The 20,006-nt window shown below is 39.2% G+C and overlaps 4 protein-coding genes across 15 annotated transcripts in view; 1 reads left to right on the forward strand and 3 right to left on the reverse strand.

Moving 5' to 3' along the window:
- Window positions 1-244: 244 nt before the first annotated feature.
- Window positions 245-5,623, forward strand: LOC135937908 (titin-like). 4 transcript variants are annotated; one of them, XM_065481253.1, is made up of 12 exons: window positions 246-413; window positions 600-920; window positions 983-1,075; window positions 1,131-1,232; window positions 1,288-1,425; window positions 1,474-1,653; window positions 2,110-2,442; window positions 2,976-3,104; window positions 3,230-3,694; window positions 3,832-4,422; window positions 4,477-4,591; window positions 5,134-5,623. In XM_065481253.1, the coding sequence occupies exons 2-12, from the start codon at window positions 614-616 to the stop codon at window positions 5,384-5,386; spliced, it is 2,706 nt and encodes a 901-aa protein (XP_065337325.1). In that variant the 5' UTR covers window positions 246-413; window positions 600-613; the 3' UTR covers window positions 5,387-5,623. The 4 variants fall into 4 exon arrangements, with proteins under 4 accessions (XP_065337322.1, XP_065337323.1, XP_065337325.1 ...); XM_065481250.1 differs by having other exon boundaries at window positions 245-413; window positions 3,832-4,591; XM_065481251.1 differs by having other exon boundaries at window positions 245-413; window positions 2,979-3,104; window positions 3,832-4,591.
- A 27-nt stretch (window positions 5,624-5,650) lies between these two features.
- LOC135937911 (uncharacterized protein KIAA2013 homolog) lies at window positions 5,651-10,535 on the reverse strand. The gene is made up of 10 exons (XM_065481258.1): window positions 10,285-10,535; window positions 10,133-10,230; window positions 9,409-9,687; window positions 8,471-8,907; window positions 7,660-7,907; window positions 7,509-7,596; window positions 6,765-6,904; window positions 6,555-6,704; window positions 6,375-6,499; window positions 5,651-5,988 (listed from the first exon to the last, which is right to left on the reverse strand). Exons 1-10 carry the CDS (start codon window positions 10,338-10,340, stop codon window positions 5,801-5,803), a joined length of 1,809 nt encoding a protein of 602 aa, XP_065337330.1. The 5' UTR covers window positions 10,341-10,535; the 3' UTR covers window positions 5,651-5,800.
- Window positions 10,536-11,087: 552 nt separating this feature from the next.
- On the reverse strand, window positions 11,088-15,447 carry Klp64D (kinesin-like protein 64D). 2 transcript variants are annotated; one of them, XM_065479090.1, is made up of 12 exons: window positions 15,302-15,447; window positions 14,982-15,188; window positions 14,720-14,925; window positions 14,470-14,660; window positions 13,935-14,074; window positions 13,680-13,877; window positions 13,313-13,547; window positions 13,225-13,251; window positions 12,892-13,027; window positions 11,971-12,388; window positions 11,555-11,680; window positions 11,088-11,494 (listed from the first exon to the last, which is right to left on the reverse strand). In XM_065479090.1, exons 1-12 carry the CDS (start codon window positions 15,317-15,319, stop codon window positions 11,297-11,299), a joined length of 2,100 nt encoding a protein of 699 aa, XP_065335162.1. In that variant the 5' UTR covers window positions 15,320-15,447; the 3' UTR covers window positions 11,088-11,296. The 2 variants fall into 2 exon arrangements, with proteins under 2 accessions (XP_065335162.1, XP_065335163.1); XM_065479091.1 differs by lacking the exon at window positions 13,225-13,251.
- Window positions 15,448-16,141: 694 nt separating this feature from the next.
- The window catches only part of LOC135937756 (myelin transcription factor 1), a 176,329-nt gene continuing 172,464 nt past the window's right edge, over window positions 16,142-20,006 (reverse strand). For 6 of the 8 annotated variants that reach the window (XM_065480979.1, XM_065480982.1, XM_065480976.1 and 3 more), the window contains 2 exons: window positions 19,206-19,390; window positions 16,142-18,386 (listed from right to left, as the gene is read on the reverse strand). In XM_065480979.1, coding sequence (XP_065337051.1) covers window positions 18,054-18,386; window positions 19,206-19,390 — 518 coding nt within the window. In that variant the 3' untranslated portion in view covers window positions 16,142-18,053. Of the gene's footprint in view, window positions 18,387-19,098; window positions 19,391-20,006 lie in introns of all 8 variants that reach the window. The other 2 variants (XM_065480981.1, XM_065480983.1) reach the window with 2 other exon arrangements.

Genomic DNA, 20,006 nt, shown 5'->3' on the forward strand with positions numbered 1-20,006 from the left:
CCGGCCAATCGCGTAGCAATGCGCAGATTCCTGCCAGCTAATCAGAGAGCGTCTTTCAGCTAAGCGCCCTTCTTGTTCAGTTCGGTTTTTCCACGTCAGGTGTCACTGTTTTTCAAACGGTTTATCAATTTGCTTAAATTAGCCTGAATTTCGCTTTTTAAGCAAAAGTTGGATCTGAAATTAAATATTATGGAACTAAATTAATTTTTGATCAGATTTTCATAGGAATTTGACTCAAATTTGCTGCTTGAAGACACGATAAAGTTTGCATTCCAGTGGGTTTTTAAATATTTGGCCATTTTGGCGCTCGATACGTCGAGCAGAGGAAGCTTCACTTTCGTAAACATTGACAAAATTTGTTGAATTTTAATCGCAAAATTCCAAGTTCGCCAATATCTTCCAGAATTGCACTGGTGAGCATTTAAACTTGGATACTTTCCGCTTTGCCTTTGTGCACAAACAGCAGCCACGTCGTTGCTGTCGAGCGCCAATCTCGTGTTAATGTAAATTGGCGGCACAAATTTTTATTATAGTACATTGACGCGTTAAATCCACTGCCAGTAACTTCGACTCTCTTCTTACATTCCCGCTGATTTCAGATGTTGTGAGCACAATGGAAGGCGGAGAGAGCAAGAAAACAGTCCCGTACTTCGTGATCAAAGTCAACGACGACGGTACGATCACCCAGACGCGGCAAACTGCCCCCATGGCCACAACCAAACCGCACATCATCCGCACCCCCGAGAAGCGGGCCAAAGACGCCAGGTCCCTCTCCATCGAGCAGAAGGGCAGCCTCGGCTCGTCCACGATCAAGATCCATGAATCAGTCAGCACGGACCCTTCGATGCTGAGCAATGTGCTCGTTGAGGCAGAGCTGCCCTCCTCCAAGAGCACAAAGCCCCTCGTCGTGCAAAGTAAAGGTGGACAATGCCTATTTTTAACTGTGTGTGGTTCAGATGAGCTAATTTTCTCAATTATCCAGTCACTGCTAAGCAAGCAACCCTGGTGAGGAAGTCGCTCGGTCTGCCGAGGATCAATGTACCTTCGAAGCTGGTCCTCGTCAACCCTGGAAGCAGTAATTATTATTTTTCTAACTAATTTGAGATTAATTTTGAACGTTTATCCTGCAGCAGGGAACCCGACAAGCGCTGCTGGGCCTCAGATTATTAAGATCCAGCCCCAAACGAGCACCGTGAGGCAGTTGATGCCGAAGCAGTCGAGAAAGACGCCTCGTAAGTCCCATTTAAACCTCACCACTAACATATTTACAGTTTTTATTTCATGCAGTGACAGCCCGAACCACTGATGCCGCTATTACCGTAGAGGAGGATCAGGACAAAGGTTCCGGCGGCCAGGGCATCATCATCCAGGTGACCCCTTCAGCCTCAGCTCCGCAGGCTAAAGTGAAGGTTACTGCGCAGAAAGGTAGCAATTTATCAGATGATTTTGAGAGTTCGGTTCCAATCGTGTCAGTTTCAGCGCCAGCCGTTGTGAAGAAAACGAAAGCAGAACAAGGAACGTCGGGAGTGCAGATCATCAAAACTGTGCAGGAAATCAAACCGAAAGTCTCCCCTGTGGTGCGGCAAGTCGTCAAACAGACAATGCCTGTTACCAAATCCTCCACCACTGTGCCCATCCCTTTACCAATCAAGGGTAAGGAAGTGATTCTTTTTATCTATCAGGAAATTGAAGTTAAAAAACGAAAATGTCAATACCTTTTCAGCAACAAATCGACTTAAGGCAAGATTCTATTAGACTCTAAAGCCATTTTTAAATTATTTTGAATCGTTTGTAGATTTTCAAGTATGAACCCAATCAAAATATCTTTAACCCTGTTCTAATTGGTCTATTTTTTGCTTTGTATGGCATTATTGATACACTTCACTTAAACAGAGTTTATCATAGTTAGAGAAAATTATTAAAATAACATCAAAATTTCCAGTTTTTATAATTCTGGATCTTTTTTTTTATTTTCAAATGAACTCTTTTGAAAAAAAAATTACGTTCTCTACAACGTTTCTCCCGCATTGGAATTACAATTTAACTTAGGCTCAATAATTCAAAATTTTCCAGATTATTTATTAAGTGGTCTTAATTTTCATGAATCAGGAGCCAACTCACCTATGAAAGTGGTGATTGTGAAGGAGGGAATGCAGCAGCCAAAACCGATAGCGCCCAAGCCGATGCCTATGACCATCTCTTTGGTGCCGCCGCCGCAAGTGACCAAATCTGTTTCTGCCGGCACCTCCACCCTCAGCAGCAGCGGTGGCCCTGTGAAAATAGCGCCCGCCCCAAAGGCAGGCCAGGCGACGACTCAGAGGGTCGTGCAGATCATGCCAGGGCTGAAGAAGGTGATGGGGCCTGTGATCAAGCTGCCGGAAAAGGTGCAGACCATCGCCCCACTCTTGCTGCCAGTAACTGCTGGGGGCCCAATTAAAGCTGGTAAATTGCTTTTGTCTGTTTGAAAAATTTAATTATTCCGTTTTGCATCTTATAAACTTTTTTGGTTTAAATGCTAGAAGAAGCTGAGTCAATTTAATCCTGACTTTCATTATCCTGAAGAATTTTAATATATTATTATTTGGGAAATAGCTGATTGTGTTGGAAATTCCATCTAATAATTCGTTTAAAATAAGATTTAATATTAAAATATTCTTAGTCATATATTTATTTTTTCAGTTATTTGTTATTTCCAAATATTTTCTTATTTTATCAAAACTATTACCAATTTATTTTATAAAATGACCAAAAAATGTGTATTACTCTATTTCACAAAGTAATGATTTCATGCAATTCAAATTAATTTAAAAGTGTTCAGCCCAACATTGAATTAAAATTTTTTGTACTTACACTTGGATAAAATCGTTCTCTTAACGTTAAAATAATTAATTTGATAAGTTGAAAATAAGTCGTAGATTGCCGTATTCTATATTTAATTAATTGAGCAAGGAAAATGGAAATTAAAATTGTTTCAGCAGTTAGTGCTGGACCTTCCGGAGTCGCAATCGCCGCCCCTAAAGCTCCAAGAGGCAGAGGAAGGGGCCGCGGAAGGGGTGCAGCGCAGACCAAAGAGATTTTGTTGAAACCACCAGAGAAACCCGCAGGTGTGTGACTTGTTAGATTTGTATTTCCTAAAATATTCTGGAGTTAATAACACCTCCACACGTCTTTTAGAACTCTCAGAAAAGAATCTATGAAACTAAATGAAGTATTTTAACAAATTTTACAGCTCCTCCTGTAGAAGTTGAGGTGAAGAAAGCCGAGATTCCAGAGGAGACACCAAAGCCCCAGGAAGAGCCTGCCGCCGTCTCTGCCACAGAAGTGGCAACAGAGGTTGCAGCAGAAGAGCCCAAAGAGGAGCCAAAAGAGGTACCAAAAGAGGAGGAAAAGGAGCCCGAAAAGAAGCCAGTGGGCAGGCGTGGTGGCAAACGCGGAGCCAAGCCCGCCGCCGCCCCTACAAAGGCAGCTGCTGACGAGCCCACCGCGACTGCAGAGCCACCGGAGGCGCCCAAGGTCGAAGAGGCGGCCCCAGAGCCTCCTAAAGAGGAAGAGGCTAAGCCTGTAGAAGCACCGGCTCCTGATCCTGAACCAGAAGAGACTCCAGCGCCTGCTCCTGCTCCAGTTCTGCCTAAACCGCGTGGACGCCCTAAGAGGCCAGCCCCGGCCCCAGCCCCGGCCCCAGCCCCAGAACCAGGTAAAAATATTTTATATCCCAAACAACATTGATGAAGTTGTTTTTATTCTTTTTTTATTCATTTAATATTTAGACGAAAATATAAAAAATGAACCCGCCAATGCAATAGACACATTAACACTGAATTAAAATTGCAGTTGTTGAGCCTCCCAAGGAGGAACCAAAAGTTGAGGAACAGCCCGTGAAGGCGGCAGTGCCGGCACCAAGGGGCAGAGGCCGTCCTGCCAAAAAGGCAGCAGCCGAGCCTGAGAAAGCGGTCGCGACGCCGGCCAAGAAAGCGAAAATCGAGGATAAGAAGGCGGCTGCAGCAGTAGCAGCAGCAGAGGCTGAGAAGAAGCCTGAAGAGCCCAAGGCTGAAATCGAGAAACCCGAGGCTGAAGTCAAGAAACCAGAGGAAAAGGAGGAAAAGGTCGAAGAGGCAGATGCCAAAGTTGAAGAGGCGGAACCCAAAGTGGAAAAGGTAGCAGCCAAAGCTACTAAGAAAGTGACCAAAGCGGTCAAACCTGTGGCTAAGGCAGTTAAACCAGAGGCTAAGGTTGAGAAAGTTGAAAAGCCTGCGGCACTGGAGGAGAAACCAGAGGAAAGGCCCAAGAGGAGAGCACCGGCCGCAGCTGCCGTTGCAGCTTCAACCTCAGCCAAGAAAGAAACAGCGAAGAAAGTTGTAGAAGAGCCCGCAAAGAAACCTGTGGAAGAACCTGCGAAAAAGACTGGTGCCGCCGCGAAGCCAAGTAGATCTCGTGCCACTGTGGCAGCTGGAAAACTGACGGGCCATTCTATTACAGTTCCCGAGGACAAAGCTGACTTGTTCTCCAGGCCTGTGCCTTCTGGCTGGTCTCGAGACGTCATCCAGAGGAAGTCTGGAAAGTCTGCTGGCAAATATGACGTCTATGTATTCAGGTAAGACGCAAATCTTTTACTGGATTTTGGTGTTGTTGAAAAAGTGTAAGTTCTGGTAGTCTACACGGCAAGAAAAAAAATAGAAGACTTGGAATTTGAAATTGTCTTAATTGAATGAATAATGTTTCTAAATTTTGCAGATGTAGTAGTTGATTTTATTTTTTAAATTTCGTTTTATATTTTTAAGGATATTTAATTATTGTGCTGTAAAAAGTCAAAAGTTTAAAGAAAATAACTTAGTTTTTTTTTTAATTGTGCTGCCAATGTATTGCTATTTATTTATTTCCAAATTATTTGTTTGCTTTTTTTTCATCTAAACACCGCAAATTTTGCGTTTTTTGTGGGAAAAAATATATTTATTTCTTGAGCAAGAGAGGAAAGCAAGGTAAGGAAATGCAACCCTGAAATATAAAGTACTTGTTTTTATATTAATTTATTTGAGTAAAATAATACCATTGCTTACGGCCCGAAATAAAAATGAAAAAATTTCCACCTTTCGATTTCTACGATGGAAAATTAATTTAAAATTTAAAATTTTGCAGTCCAGACGGACAGAAACACCGCTCCCGCGCGGACATTCTACGCTACCTTACCCAGAGCAAGGGCAAGTACCCTGGAATAAAACCCGACGACTTTGACTTTTCGGTGGCAAAGGAAACGCCGCCGCCAAGCAAGCAAAAGGTGGCGAGCCCACCCGAAAAAAGCAAAGCAAAGCCGCCGCCAGCGAAGAGGGCAGCCAAAAGGTCGAACGTGCTGGTCGTCTCGCTGCCGTCGAAGAGAGGGAGGAAGAAGTGATTCGTTCAGATCTGACATCGCAGAAATGGTACAACTCAAGTTTCCTGGATTTATTTATAGGTGTTGATTTGTTGCTGCTGGACGCTCTTGGAAGCATAATACTTTTAATTTCATCACGATTGCATGACGTTTTTAACGAAAAGAATTTTTAATTGTGCGTTATTGTAATTAAAGTGGAACATTGTGCAAAGCTTATAATTAAATACATACATAGTAGAATAAAGGCATGTCTTTTCACTCCATTGGTTTAATTAAAACTCCCGCTTTTAAAGTAACATAATTATCATTTATTGCTTACAAGATATTTACAACTAAATAAGTCTTACAGATTATTACCACTTCACAAGACTCACAGATTGTTTAATAGTGACGTTCTTTATATCTGCAAAATTTTGACCAGTCAAAAGAAACAGCTCAAAGCTTGTTATACCGGACTCGGTATCGATCCTGCGGTCCACAGTACTCGTTATAAATCAGCTTAATCAAAAACATGTGGAACACGAGGATCAGGAAGCAAATTGACACCCAGAAGAGGGTCGGCAGACCGCCCAGGTGATGGCCGTGCTTGTGCAACGCGATGATGTGGTGCTCATGGGCAGGAGCTACAAAGGGAAAAATAAATATTTTCAAAAAAGCTGATAAATTGTGTGGTAGTGGAAAAATTTCAGAAAATCGCAGATTTTTTATTAGTTATCAAGTTTAAAACTTCTGAAAAATAATTAGAAATGTGACAGAATTATTTATTCCTGCTGTAACAATTGTTGAAAAAAAATTAGGATAATTTGAGCTGTTATTAATTTGTTTGGTAATTTTAAGAAGCCTCTTATCAAATTAATTTGCAGTAGCTTTTATGTACCCTTCCTGCAACTTGGGAATTTTTTTATCATACTCTAATTCTGTGCAATTTTTATAGGAATAAGATTTACCCAGATGTTTTATATTAAAAATTTGCAAGTTGATTTGCAAAAAAAAAACACTAGATTTATACCTTCATTGATCTCCTGGACATGGATGGTGTGGCGGAGCTCTTCCATGTGTTGCTTGTCGTAAGTGATGTAAAGAATGGATGTGAGCGGCTCAGTTAGTTTCACAGGGAACGTCTTGTACTCAGGTCTGCAATTCACTGAATTTAGCACGAAAATTTATAATGTCACACGGTCACACTCACCCCAACTGCACGGGCGTGTCGAGGCAGCCTGCGTCGCACGCGTAATAATTCTTGTCACTTCTGTCCAGCGAGACCAAAATCACGGCTTTGTTGTCGTCCTGCACCACCACGCTGATGTTGACGTGCGTCAGGTTGCCGTAGCTGACACGCCTGTGAACGATATATATTTTTTTAATTAACATTCTTTACTCATTCGGGGCTGTTTTTCACCTGAATAAGAAGTCTCTGTGGAGATACTTGGGGTGGATGTTGAATTCCAAGTGCTGGTTGCTGAACCTAAGGCCTCCAAAGCTCAAAACCATCGCTTCTGCGACGCCGCTGGCTCCAGCTTTCAGCAAATTGTGGCAACCCTGTGAAAATATAACAATGCAGGCTAAAATTTTCAACAATTAAAAATTGGGGAGCTAAAAGGGAGGAAGATTATTAAAAAAGGGGGTAACATTATCAGACAATTTTTTTGCAAATAAATTATTATTAACCTTGGGAATTTCAAAAGTGTATTTTTACGATATCGCGTGTCTTATCAGTTCGGCCGGAATAATAAAATTGTCGTATTCGGTAAAATATTTTTACTTATTTTTTTCTTATATAATATTGTTCTGCTCATTACATCGTGCATCCTGTGCAATGATTTTTTTGGGGCAATTAAATGTTATTAGAAATGAAAATTGAATTAATCCAACGCATTTTTCCATTAATTTTTCGTTTTCTGGACTGTACTATGTGAGTTTTAAGTTTTACCAGATTCTCAAACCCTCCAGGAGCGCCAGCAAAATAATTTCTAGCTATAAAGAGCTTGAAAACATTTTTATGGTTGATTTTAGCATATTTATAAACCAAAAGAAACAAAAGCGAAATTTTCTTTGATTTTAAATAAATTCCTTCTACCAGAGGCTAATTGCTGAATTTTTGAGTAAATTTTTAAAAACAATGAAGAGCAGATTTTCCACTGACCTGCTTTTCGAGGGTTAACAGCCACAAGGAGACGGCATTTTCCACCTCAGTGATGGTAGTCAGCGGCGTCCACAGATTCTGAGCTTGTCTGTGTAAATAAGCACTCAATCAGTACAACAAATTATTTTATTTTAAATCATCAACTACTTACAAAGTGTGCAGGCCGCCATAACAGCCCTCCGAGTAGAGGAGCGCTCTTTGCAGCTCGGCCCGCTGCTGAACTGGAATGTACGGAGTGTGCGAAAGGACGTAGTAGGTGGTGGCGTTGATCTGGTCACCGTTGACCGCGTCGGCAGCCAGTGACTGGCTGATGCTGAAGCCTGTGCTCCACAACTGGCGCCACGACGACGAGTGCGTCTCGTACAGCCGCGACCGGTAAGACTGCGCCTGTTTCATCGCCTAGAAAATGGAAAATTTGATTCATTTTTAGAGCGGATAGTAAGAGAATTTGAATAAATATTGAATTAAAATTTTTTTGACGATTTCAAATAAAGTAAGAGTTATTATTTTGTCTATGAAACAGAGTGAAGGCGAGAAAGTATTTATAATTTCAATCCTAAGAATTGAACAGTAATTAATTCTTATCTAAAATTGATATTTTAATAATTTATGGTTGATTAAATAATAAAACTAATAAAAAATGCTAAAATTATTCAAAACCAATAAATTAAAAGATTAAAATATAATACTTAAAGTAAATTACAGTTAGATCACAGTTGAAATTTGAATAAATTTCTTGCACAAATTTTTAATAAAACAGGGAAATTAATTCAGCATTCAAAAATGCCAGATAGCAACTCAAAAAAGGGGCGAATATTTTAAGGATGTGCTTTTTTCATTTTCCAATAAAAAAAGATAAATTTAATTTTATTTAATGATCTAATGAAGTGCCGAATTAAATAATTTACCGCATTTTGTATTTTTTTATTCATTTTAATTGACTCTTTGTAAGGGACACCAACCTCAATAGCTCTCTGCTCCGCTTCTCTTTTCTTCTCCAAATACTCAGAGCGAGGCACCGGCTCCGAGTAGTTGACGGCAGTGAGAAACTCAAAGGTGGTGGAGGAGCGGGCATTGAGCTGCACCTGCTCAGGCACTGCCTGCAGCACGACCGCGACGGCTACTACGTGGTCGAGGCTAGACCTGGGCACGTCCACCATGGCCGTGGCGACCGTGAAGCTCTGACTCTTCTTCGAGCTCAACGGCAGGCTCATTTTGCGCACGTCGGCCGCCGTCCAGTGGCGCACGCCCTTCTGGTGCAGCGCCACCGTCACCGGCGAGTCGCTGGGGTTCGTCAGCTGCACCGCCTGCACCAGAACTGACGAGGAACTGCGGTGCGCGTAGAACTGATGCGTCGCGTGAACTCCGACGCTTGAGCACTGCAGCTTGTGAACCGTGCCTAAAAATACACAAAATCCAAGATTTCAACTATTTATTTGATGGCTAGTTTGAAATCTATAGAAAAAAACGGGATTGCAACATTTTTTTGGAGAAATGGAGGCAGCAAATGGCAATATAAAGAAAAAAATCTGCACAGTGTAGGAAATTTTGACCACTTTGACCGCAAATTTTAGATTTTCACAGTGAAAAATGGAATAAATTCATTTCTTGCGCGTGATATTGGTAAAAATTTAGTGGTAAAAACCAGTGGGAAGCAAAACGCAACCCTGATAAAAAGCTGAGTTAAATTTTCTACTTCTAGTAATTAATTGAGTTATTTTCCAATTAATTAATCATAATATATTTTCTCTTCTAACAAGGAAACTCTTTTTTCAGTCTTGATTTGAACTAATTTTTACTATTTAATTTTTTTAAATAGTTTTGTTTGATTCATAAGATTCTGCTTTTATTTTTGTTGAAATTGCTAGAAAATAGATAATGATTAGCATAAAAATCTCACCTGTGACGAACTGAATGACTGACGCCTCTGTCCACTCCTCAGAGGACAATCGGGTTTCAACCACCGGCTGACACTTGATGGGCAGGGAAAGCGTCCTTCCATTTTTGATATGGATATTGCTGTCAGTGCCGGTCTCTAGGCCAAAGTGGCCATTGCCCGTGAATGGCGCGAACGCCTTTTCACCTTCTCTTAGAGGCGAATGCTGTACGTGGGCGTTCAACTCGGCCAGGTCCAGGCTGAACGGGGTCAACCTGTCCTTCAGGCAGGTCATTGCCACATCTGAATTTTTAGAAAAAAAAGAAAAATTAGACTGAGAACTCGGGTTTGGTCCATTTTATGGAATTCAGTAGCATTGGAACAGTTTTTATGTAAATATATAAATCATCGAAAGTTTCAATCTTTTGTTTTTAAAAAATATTATTATTCATAGATTCAAAATATTATTTCATTTAGAATCGTGTGAAACAACAAGCAAATACCTTGACCAAAATCATGTGTTATTGTTTTTAAATGTCAGAAGTGAACCTTTGTTTTTCACGATTTGAAAAAAAAATGCTGCTGAATTACAAACAATTGAGATTGATATATATCCAATTCAATACCTTCCGATTTGCTGGTAACTAACAAAATTCAAAATTTCAGTTTAATTTAAAAAGAACAAACTCAAAATTGAACCAATTACTCAAACGCGGATGACACATTCGATTTTTTCGCTGACTTTTACCTTCTTCTTCTGTGTAGGCAAATCGTCTGAGAACTTCAGGCAAAGAATAAAGTATCAAGCCGCATACGACCAGTACAAATATAAAAGTTCGTCGGTAGCTGTAAAAAGGCAAACGTGAGCGAGACACGATAAAAAATGCGCGAAAGGCTCACGTGAAATAGTTGTCTAGACTACGTTTGAGCCGACGAAACCACTCGGCGAACTCCATCTTTTCTGGTGGAAATACTACTTTTCCTGCGTTTTCCAAGCGCCATGCAGCATCACAGGATCATGATCCACCGTTTGTGGACCATTGATGACGCTGGAGGAGCCGGCGGGTCGAACTTTCGCCTATTCTTCACGTAGATATTTACATCGGCTGAGTGTGAACAGCTGTCTTCGCTGGCAAATGTCAACAGAACGGGAGTGCGGAAGGGAGCAAGACGATTATGCGCAGTTAGTGAGGAACTTGGGTACTTTAAGGGCACTTTTTATGCATATTTGCATGGCATTTGAGAGAAAAATATCACAAAAACACTAATATGAGGAAATATTTTTAATTTAAATTTGATTTTAGATTTTAATTGGAAAGTAAGTTGGGTTTGAAGTTAACTCCTCTTCAATAGCTACTATTAATTTTTGAACCCACCTGGCACGACACTGTATTACTCCCCTTGGATTTAATTTTAATCTTTACTATACTCAGAAAATTGGGAAAAAGCTAGTTTTCCCTGTTTGCTGTTTAAATTTCTGGAAAAATAGCTAGAAACGTTTGAATGTAAATCAAGCGGTGACCACACACTATCCAAATGAAAATTTGTGATAATTATTTTGATTATTAAATGTAGATTTAAAAACTCCTCTTACTTCTTTCTGAACGTTTTATTTTATCTGATGCAAACTCAAAAAGGAGATTAATATAAATTAACTATAAAATTGACACTAGTTTTGTTAAAATTCAAGCAAAAATGTAAACTCAATTAAATTGATTAGCACCGCAAAAATTTTATTTGGGACACGTCATAAATTAATACAATAAATACTTCGATATGATCACTCAATCGCTACGCAAGAAAATCAGATTTTCCAGTTTGATTTTTAAGTTTGGTGAGCAACAGTAATTGTGACTACTTGCAACACAAAAAGTGTTAAAAAAATATTAGCAAAATGTGCATATAACAGGTTCTAACGGCGCGAAGTCTTGGGCCTAGCGCTGCTGGACGAAGAAACTTGAGGCTGCTGCTCCTGTTGGAGAACCGAGGAGTGCGCCGAACGACTGACCGCCGACTTGGTGCTCCTCCTGCGCGCACCCGACTCCCGGTCGTGGGTCACGCGGTCCGTTGAGTAGCTTAGATAAAGACTAGACAGGTTTGGTTCCATGAGCTGAGAAAAAAAATACCAGGAATGAAATTCGTTTGTGAATTGGGGAGGGTAAAATATTACATCATTCTCGTGAGAGGTTTCGTTGAAGGGAATTTGCTTCCGCATGTTGTTCCCGGTGTAAGCGACGCAACGCAGCTGCCACTCGCCTATGTCTTCGTTCCAGTGGACAAATCTTTCAATCATCATCTGAAATTTAAAAGTATTAAATCTATTAGTATGCATGCACGGAAAAATATTGATTTGTAATTTTAAAACTATTACAAAAATCCTCTTAAGCTGCCAAAATTTAACGCTCTAAAAAAATTAGACACTTAAAATCGAAAGTTTTTCTTTAAAATGAATTTTGATCGTTTAAAGGGTATGATAAACTTAGAATTTTTTGATAAAAAAATCAACAAAACAGTCAATTTTTCATAAAACCAGGCTATTTATTTTTTTTTTTAATGAGAGAGCTAATAAATTTCAGGAAGACTCACCTGGTATTCTGGCGGAATGTAAGTGTCGATGATGAGCGACTGGAGGCGCAGCTCCCTATTCAGCTGTCGGACGTTGTCGAGGAGGCCCTCCATCTCACGCTGGTGGTCCTGCTGGACGTCGGCGGTTTCGGCGCGGACGCCCTGCAGCAGACTCCACACCTTCTTCAGCTTCTTCTGCTTGCCGGCCGCCTCCTCCTGCAGACTCGAGTAGCGTTCCTCGATGTCCAGCCGCTCGGCCTCCTTCTGCTCCAGCGCCTGCCGCAGACGCAGCTCGTGTTTCTTGCGCTCCTCTAGCTCGCTGGCCGCGGCTGCCAGCAGCTTCTCCTGCACCTCCGCCTTCTCCAGCAGATTCTCGCCGCCGACGTGAATCTTCCGCTCAAGGTTGAAAAGCTTCTCCTTCAGCGTCGTCTGTTCACCCCTGAGTAAAAAATGGTTATTGTTAAAATAAAATTGCTTTTTATACTTAAGATAGCAGATAGTTCTGAAATATTCACTTTTCTGATTGATGTTTAGCTAAAATAATTAAAAATTTCATCCTGGTATTTTATTTTCTTGAAATTTGTACCTCTGAACTGTGCATATTAAAATTTTCTACTAGGGAGATCTTTTTTCCACTTTTTTAACATTCAATTTGTTGGCAAAATTGCTTTTGGCAGGACAAAAAAATAAGTTAATGTGAACTTCTATTTAAATAAACACAATATATGAATTATATTATTTGATAATTTTTGTATTTTATTATTTCATTTGTTTTGGACACCTGAGAAAATTTTGATTTTAATAAGTTTCAATTTTTTGCCACTCTTTTCTCTTTACCTGTAGATTTAAAAATTTGACGAGCATTTAAAATCAAAATATTTAATTAAAAAACGTAGGACTGCGAGTCATAATATGTAATTTCCGAAGGAAAAAATAACTCACTGAGTTTTCTTGAGCTCGGCTTCGTACTTATCCGCCTCTGCAGCTAACGTCTTTCGTTCATCTTCAGTCAGGTTCTTTTCAGCCAGCGCTTGTCTGTTTGCATCGATCCTCGCCTGCATTTCGGCAGCCCACTCGCCTGAAAGAGAATAAAACTCACTGAAGACCAAGGAAATGTGGAAATTGCAGGGTAAACTCAATTCTTTCAACGCAGGGATTTTCGCAACTCAAATCTTTGTTATATGGAAAGGGAATATATAAAGCCTGAGGGAAGAACACAAATAATTTATGTTTTAATTTGCATGCAACAAATAAAAAATCTATTTGCACTTTTACCAGATTCTTGAATTTTGTGAAGGCCATCTAAATGCATGAAAAAATATAGTTCCTTTGATTTAAAAACTAATAGAGCAATATTTATCACCTCTTCGCTTCAACTTCTTCTTCTCTCCTTCATCCCCATCCGAGTCGCTGGAGAAACCGTCCTCCTGAAGCTGTTTGCGTAAATCCTCGATCTCCTTCTGACACATCCGTAGAAGCGCGTCTTTCGGATCTTCATTGATCCTGGCGCAGTTCTTGATGTTCTTGGCCCGGTTCGCGTAGCGCAGCGTGCTTACCGTCTCCTCGTAGTTGTAATCGGCTGGACCCACATTTGCACACTGACATTGGAAATTTTGAAATTAATTTCCTTGTAAAATATCCCAGAAACTGTCTTTTAGTCTAGCGTTATTAAAAAAATTAAATATTCCGTTTAAATTATATCCGCTTAGCAAACAAAATTAAAAATTTACCATCACAGTTTTAGCATTTCCGCCGAGGGAGTCTTGCAGAAGTCGCGTGAGCTTAGAATTTCTGTACGGAATGTGCGTGCTTTTGCCGTCGACCAGCGCTGAAATGACGTTTCCCAACGTAGAGAGGGACAGGTTGATTTTGGTCGCCTCCTTAAGCCTCTGGCCGGTGGCGCCGGTCTTGCTCTGCCGCTCGGAACCCTGAGCCGTGAATTAGTAAGCAACCTGCTTGAGGTAAATGAAAAAATTAATCCTCACGGCTAAATCGACTAGGTGGAGTTTGCCCATTTTCACGTGCTGCTGGCCGTCATCGCCTTCCTCACTTGACTCGACCGTGATGGAAAAAATTGCGTGCGACCTTGAGCTGTGCGAGTTCATGTTTGTCGAGCCAACGACTCCTAAAATGTTAAAACAAAATAATTTAAGTAAAAAAAATCCTTTTTTTAAAATTAAATGCAAAAGGCGATGTAATTAATATTTTAGTTTTTTTTTGTAAGAACTTAACTTAGGATATATTTAGTTCAATAAATTTTTAACACCAGCAGATTTAACAGATTTTGAAAAACTACATTGCGAAAAATTATTAATTAATGTTCAAACCACTAAATTTCAATTTTTATTAATGGCCTTTCCTACCTATTAAAGAAATAATAAATATTTCATATTCTGAAAAGGTAATAGGAGTGAAATATGGTTTTAATTTTTTTAGAAACACAAAAATTCAAAATAAAATGAAAAATCAGACCATTTAATTGCACCTCTTTGAAAATTAGAACAGAAAACTCATAATTACGGTTTTTGTTCCCGTGAGTCATGATCTTGTCCATGTGGTCGGTGTCATTAACCATTATCGTCGTAAGGTCTTTGACGTAGACGCCGAGGTCAGGACGCTCCTTCACTTCAAGTCTGGCCGACTGGTCGCTGGACAGCAGGTCACGCACTTCCTCATTGTAAATTTCCAAGTAGGACACTCTAACGAGGAATCTTGAAGAATAAATTGAAATAATTATCATTTTTTTAATAATCAGGTGGTTTGGTAGTACTTGACGTTGTCCCCAGCTTTGGAGATGTGGCCGAAAATGTGGGCGAACGAGTTGGGAATGATGCCGTTCATCTCCGGCACCTTCCTGTTGCCCTCCATCGTGAAGGTTTTGCCCGTGCCAGTCTGCCCATACGCGAAAATGGTGCCGTTGTAGCCCTCCAGCACTTTTTCGATTATCGGACGCGCCGTCTGGTTGTAAATATCAAACTGCGAATTTCATTATTTTGATCTCTTCTGATTTGTAATTAAATAAAAAATTGTACTTGTTTAGAGTCTGGGCCAAAGACCAGGTCAAAGGTGAACGATTTGGGAGGCTCTCCAGCTTGAGCGTTCGGGTTGGTGACAGTGATGTTGTTGCTGACAGAGTCGGCGTTCACGATGCTCTTGAAAGCCGACGTCGTTTCCTTCTCGTTCATCGGCCTCACGCGGACCACCACCCTGACGTTCTCCACTTCACCCATTTCCAGTTCCTGCACCCCAACGAATTAATTATTATAGGAAAACGAGAATTCTTCAGAGAGAAATCATAATTGTTTAGACCAAAATGGGCATTGCTATTTTTTGAATTTATAGATTTACTTACCACCAGTTTATTTTCCATATCTTGGATCAAAGTGGAACATTTACCAGGCCATTTGTTTGGGAAACTCCGGAAAAATCGATGTCAGTCTTGTTTTGTTTTGATTTCATCCCACTTGCTCGAAGGAGAGGGGGTGTGGTCGATCCAGTGAGGCCCGGTGAGGCCAGCGGTGACAGCAAGGAAGGGGAGAGGCGGCAAGCAAAAATTAAAACACAAGATTCGCCTGCAGAACAGTAGGCCTATGCAACCCGCGCGTCTTATTTATTTTGTTTGATAGATTAAGAGCGGATAAAAGTCCAGGTGTATAACAAATGAAATTAATTTGACTTTAGTTGACTTCAATTAGCGAATAAATTATTACCATAATTATTGTTAATTTAACAGTTACCATATATTTAACTCTTTAATGTGCATTAATATAGTCAGGATTTAGCAACCGACGGTTTAAATTTCAAATTTTTCCAAACGTTTCTCAAAATAATTACACGGGTGTTTTCGATGATTTTCTCAAAAATATAAACGGCATCCGCCTAGGTAAATTTTAGCTCTTTCTCAGTTTTCAGAGAATATTTCTGGAGCAGGTGTAAAAATTATTTATAGGATTTTTCAGTACGTCATGACACCCCTCAACGAATCGTGCAAAAATAATAAAATGAAAAATACTTAGCTTTAGTATTTATGTTATTATCGATTATAAAATTTATTTAAGATAGCCATACTTATAATTTTGTAGCATAATTTTTTAATTTATTAAAAACGATCAAGTTGCATTGATTTTTTATGATTTTTTTTAGTCACTTAGAGGATTAATCTATTTATAGAAAAATGAAACAAGGGTTGAAATATTTTTTAACAACATATATTTCTGAAATCTCGTTCCACCTACATTTTTGGATTACACACTGATGATTTCATACTTTTTAACATTTACGGAGCTGCCTGAACCAAAAATTCCCGATCAATAATATTTTTGTTTTGTTTTATTCCTTTTACGTCTACTATTAGAGATTTTCTTTTTGTAATAATGTCGTGTTTGTCAATGAGATCAGCATCGTAATAATTATAATATGCGCATTAGCATAACAGGTAACAACGGAAACGGATTTGATTTGTAAATAACACCAAACACAAATCGAGAATAATGAGTAATAAACGCAGAAAAATGCCTCTTGCTAAACAGAGAGCACATTTCTTCCCAGAGCTAACGGACAATGAACGAGTGTTTGAGCATAAATGTTATTTTTATTTACAACAGTAAATGTATCTTTTTTTACTATTGATCAAATACACTGGAGGCAAAAAGGAACAAACGTGTGGGAATAAAAATCGCGTCCATCTGCTCTCAATAAATGCGTGTTTTCAAAGTGCTAAAATTGTCAAATATGCTCGTTGAGTAACAAAGTAGTGTTTCTTTCTCGTGTGAGTCTAGTTATTTGCAATCTAAATGACTTCTTAGCTTTTACACATAACACTAATTTTTTTTCTTAAAATCTTAAACACATAGATCAATATTGTAGTGTGTGTGTGTTGTGTGTGTGTGTTTTTAGTTTCACTCAAAAGATCGTCAATTGAGCCTGTTTCAATAATTTCCAGAATTAAGCAGCGGACTATCGCGAGTCGAAAAACAGCTATATCGAAAGCAACGATCGAAACAGATCAGAGAGAGAGATCAATAAAATCACAGTGAGAGAATCATCGACAGAGGGAATATTATTTTTCAGCTCCAGCTAACAGGAATATCATTGGAGGACATCAAGACATAGAATTACTGCTTCTTTTCTTGCCGATTCGCTGTTTGCTTTTCATTTCTCCGCGCATCCCTGTACTTAAACTCGCGCCAAACACGTTTACTTTCCGCTAATATTTCTATTTACAAACAGAAACTTAACGAAAAACGCGAGGATAGTAATTAGCGAAAAGATTTCTGTCTCGATAGCTGCAGCGCGGTAGGAGAGATCGAGATGCGTTGTTTTTTTATTTTGTTTATACAGAGTTTGCTGCCACAGATTTTTTGAGCAAATAGCTAGAGAATTTGATTATTTTACACAATATGTTACACTGCGCCGAGACAGTTATTTTATACTGCTATTTTTATCCTGATCTTATTGTGTCTTACATTAGTCGAATTAACGAGGAAAATTATAAGCTGGCCAGTATACTGCTTAGATCATGTTTTTTTTTTAATTTTAATTATTCATACACCAAGGTGTCTTGCATCCCTCCACACTAGTTCCTATTTAAGTATCAATCGTTTGGGTCTAATAAATTGAGCGTTGTCAAATATATAGAAAGAGCAGGTTGCAATAAAAATGATTGTACTTCACTTAACCCAAGAAATTCGCCAATTGGGAAAATTCTTATTGTTTGGAGGCACCAGCATCGTTAATTTTTGACGATTGACAATTTTTTTGGATTGTCAAATTAATTAGAATGCACTGAAAAATTACCCGAGAATTATGTAAATTAACTGCGGTGCCATCTATTTGAGGATCCAAACCTCGTAAAAACTTGCCCAATTGGCGAATTAATTTTTTTGAGGGGCGAGAACGAAAGGAAAACGAGGTCGACGAGCGAGAGGGGGGCTATAAAACTGCTTCTCCACGAATACGCTACACGTTCCTCTTCTACCCATACATTTTGCACACACTTACATCCATATTAGATACAATTTTGTCGAACCGCTGCATGACGGGCTATATGAGAATTTCCGCGACACATTTTTTTGCGAAAAAAAAACGGGGGGCGGGCGAATATCTTAAATGGGCGTCGGCAAACAGTGATAATCTTGCAGCGCGTTCTTCACAGTTTCGAAAATGATGGGTCTGCCGGCGTCAGCGTCCATGCCAGGGTAGGAGGCCGCGCCGCCCTGGTACAGGTGGTGGCTCGCAGGGTAGCCGGACGAGGGCGGACAGTCACCAGAGTTGCACAGGTTCTGCAGCTTGGTGATGTACGCGTCGAAGTTGTCGTGAGCAAGCTTATCTTGGTTACCGGGTATCCTCACGTGCTCTAGCAGCGTGATTACATTATTCCTAATACTCTCGTAGTAATTGGTTAAGTCGTTACTTCTTTGAGCAATTTCCGGGGTTTCCTGAAAGCAAACGCTCAGTTAACACCAACGGAAAGGGTGAAATTCGGGACAGGGCTAATTCTTTTAATTGAAATTGTGAGTATCGAAGGAGAGTTTTTTTACCTCTGGGAAACAAGTCGGATTTAAAAAAAAAATATAACAATTACTGTTTTCCCCTGATTTTATTATTATTTTTTAATTTTCCTGTTTTTAAATTTATAATTTTATAAATTATACACTTGCGATATTTTCAGTAAAACAACAATTCCCACAAAATGGTCTAATTTTTCAAAAATTATGAAAACATCATGGTGTTGTAAATTATTTTTTAATTTATCAATTTCTTTGAAGCCTCCAATTTTTTCAATATTATTTTAAAGACAAATATCACGACCAACTGGACATCTTCTAGAAATAATTACAGTCGTTCATTCATATATTTTAAATTTTGAATTTTTTTCTGAAAAAGATTTAAAAGTATTTTTTTTTCAAACAACTGAGGTTCAGAAATCCACCAAAATGTTGCCATTCCTGTCACAATCATTTAAATACTAGATTCTAAATTCCAAAGAGCCAAATTTGTTCATTTTGAAACTCGCAAAATAATTTTATTTGAATTAAATAAGATAATTTTGACATAATTTGAAACGGCTCCACCTTCTCACTCATCAAAACAAATCTTGGCACATATAAATGGAGAGTGAACAAAAGGAGAAGGGATTGCGACACTTACGTAGTAAGCATTCCCGCAAAGTATTTTGCCATTTGAAAAGCGTTAGGAGTGGACGAGGTGGAGTAGCTTTCGAAATTCGCGTTATAGCATGAGGGCCCGTTATGTACCTTGTCTCCACTTCTCAGGTGCGCTTCCATGGCAGAAATGTCCGAACGCAAGCGCATCATTTGCGACTCCACGCGCGCGTTCTCGCGCTGCAATTCACTTATTTCGGCCTCGAGGGTCATCAAGTCCTCGCCGTTTTCGCCAGTCGCGTTGTTGTTCTCAGAAGGATGAGGTCCTAAATACATATCTATTTATAGAGCTCTATATTATTAAGAATTAATCGAAAAAATTACATGAAACCGCTTTAATATAGTAAATTTTACAAGGATTTTTTTATTTAAAGTAGTTTGCGAATTTTGCAATTCGCAAAAATGCACCACTTTGGTTTTTGCGCAAAAAACAGCTGGAAAAAACCTTAAGTTTTGGGTTTTCCGCATTTTGCCGAATTTAACTTTCGAAAAGATATCACATTTCGCGCCAAAAAAAGTAAGAAATGTTGGAAAATTACGATTAGTGTTAGGATTTTTGGTGAAACCAGTGGCTTTTTTGCTCATTTTAAAAATCCCTATTTTTGGACATACATCATGAGAATTTTGTATTTTCAATAAAAAAAAATGCATGTGAAACGGGAATAGGCGCAAAATTGTAAAAAAAAAACCTACAAAAAGTCAGTGTTTTTTTGCAATGCAGTAGATTTTCCGAAAAAATGCGGGTTTTTGCGAACCCTTGTATTGTAGAAGATAAAATTTAAGATAAAATTTAGGGTGGCAAAAATTTGAGAAGTTATTTTGTCAAAATTACGAGCAAAGAAACAAAGATAAATGAAATTGAATTGTTGAATTTTTCAAGAGTGAAGCACTCGA

The sequence above is a fragment of the Cloeon dipterum genome, chromosome 2, assembly GCF_949628265.1.
Source record: "Cloeon dipterum chromosome 2, ieCloDipt1.1, whole genome shotgun sequence".
Lineage (NCBI taxonomy): Eukaryota > Metazoa > Arthropoda > Insecta > Ephemeroptera > Baetidae > Cloeon > Cloeon dipterum.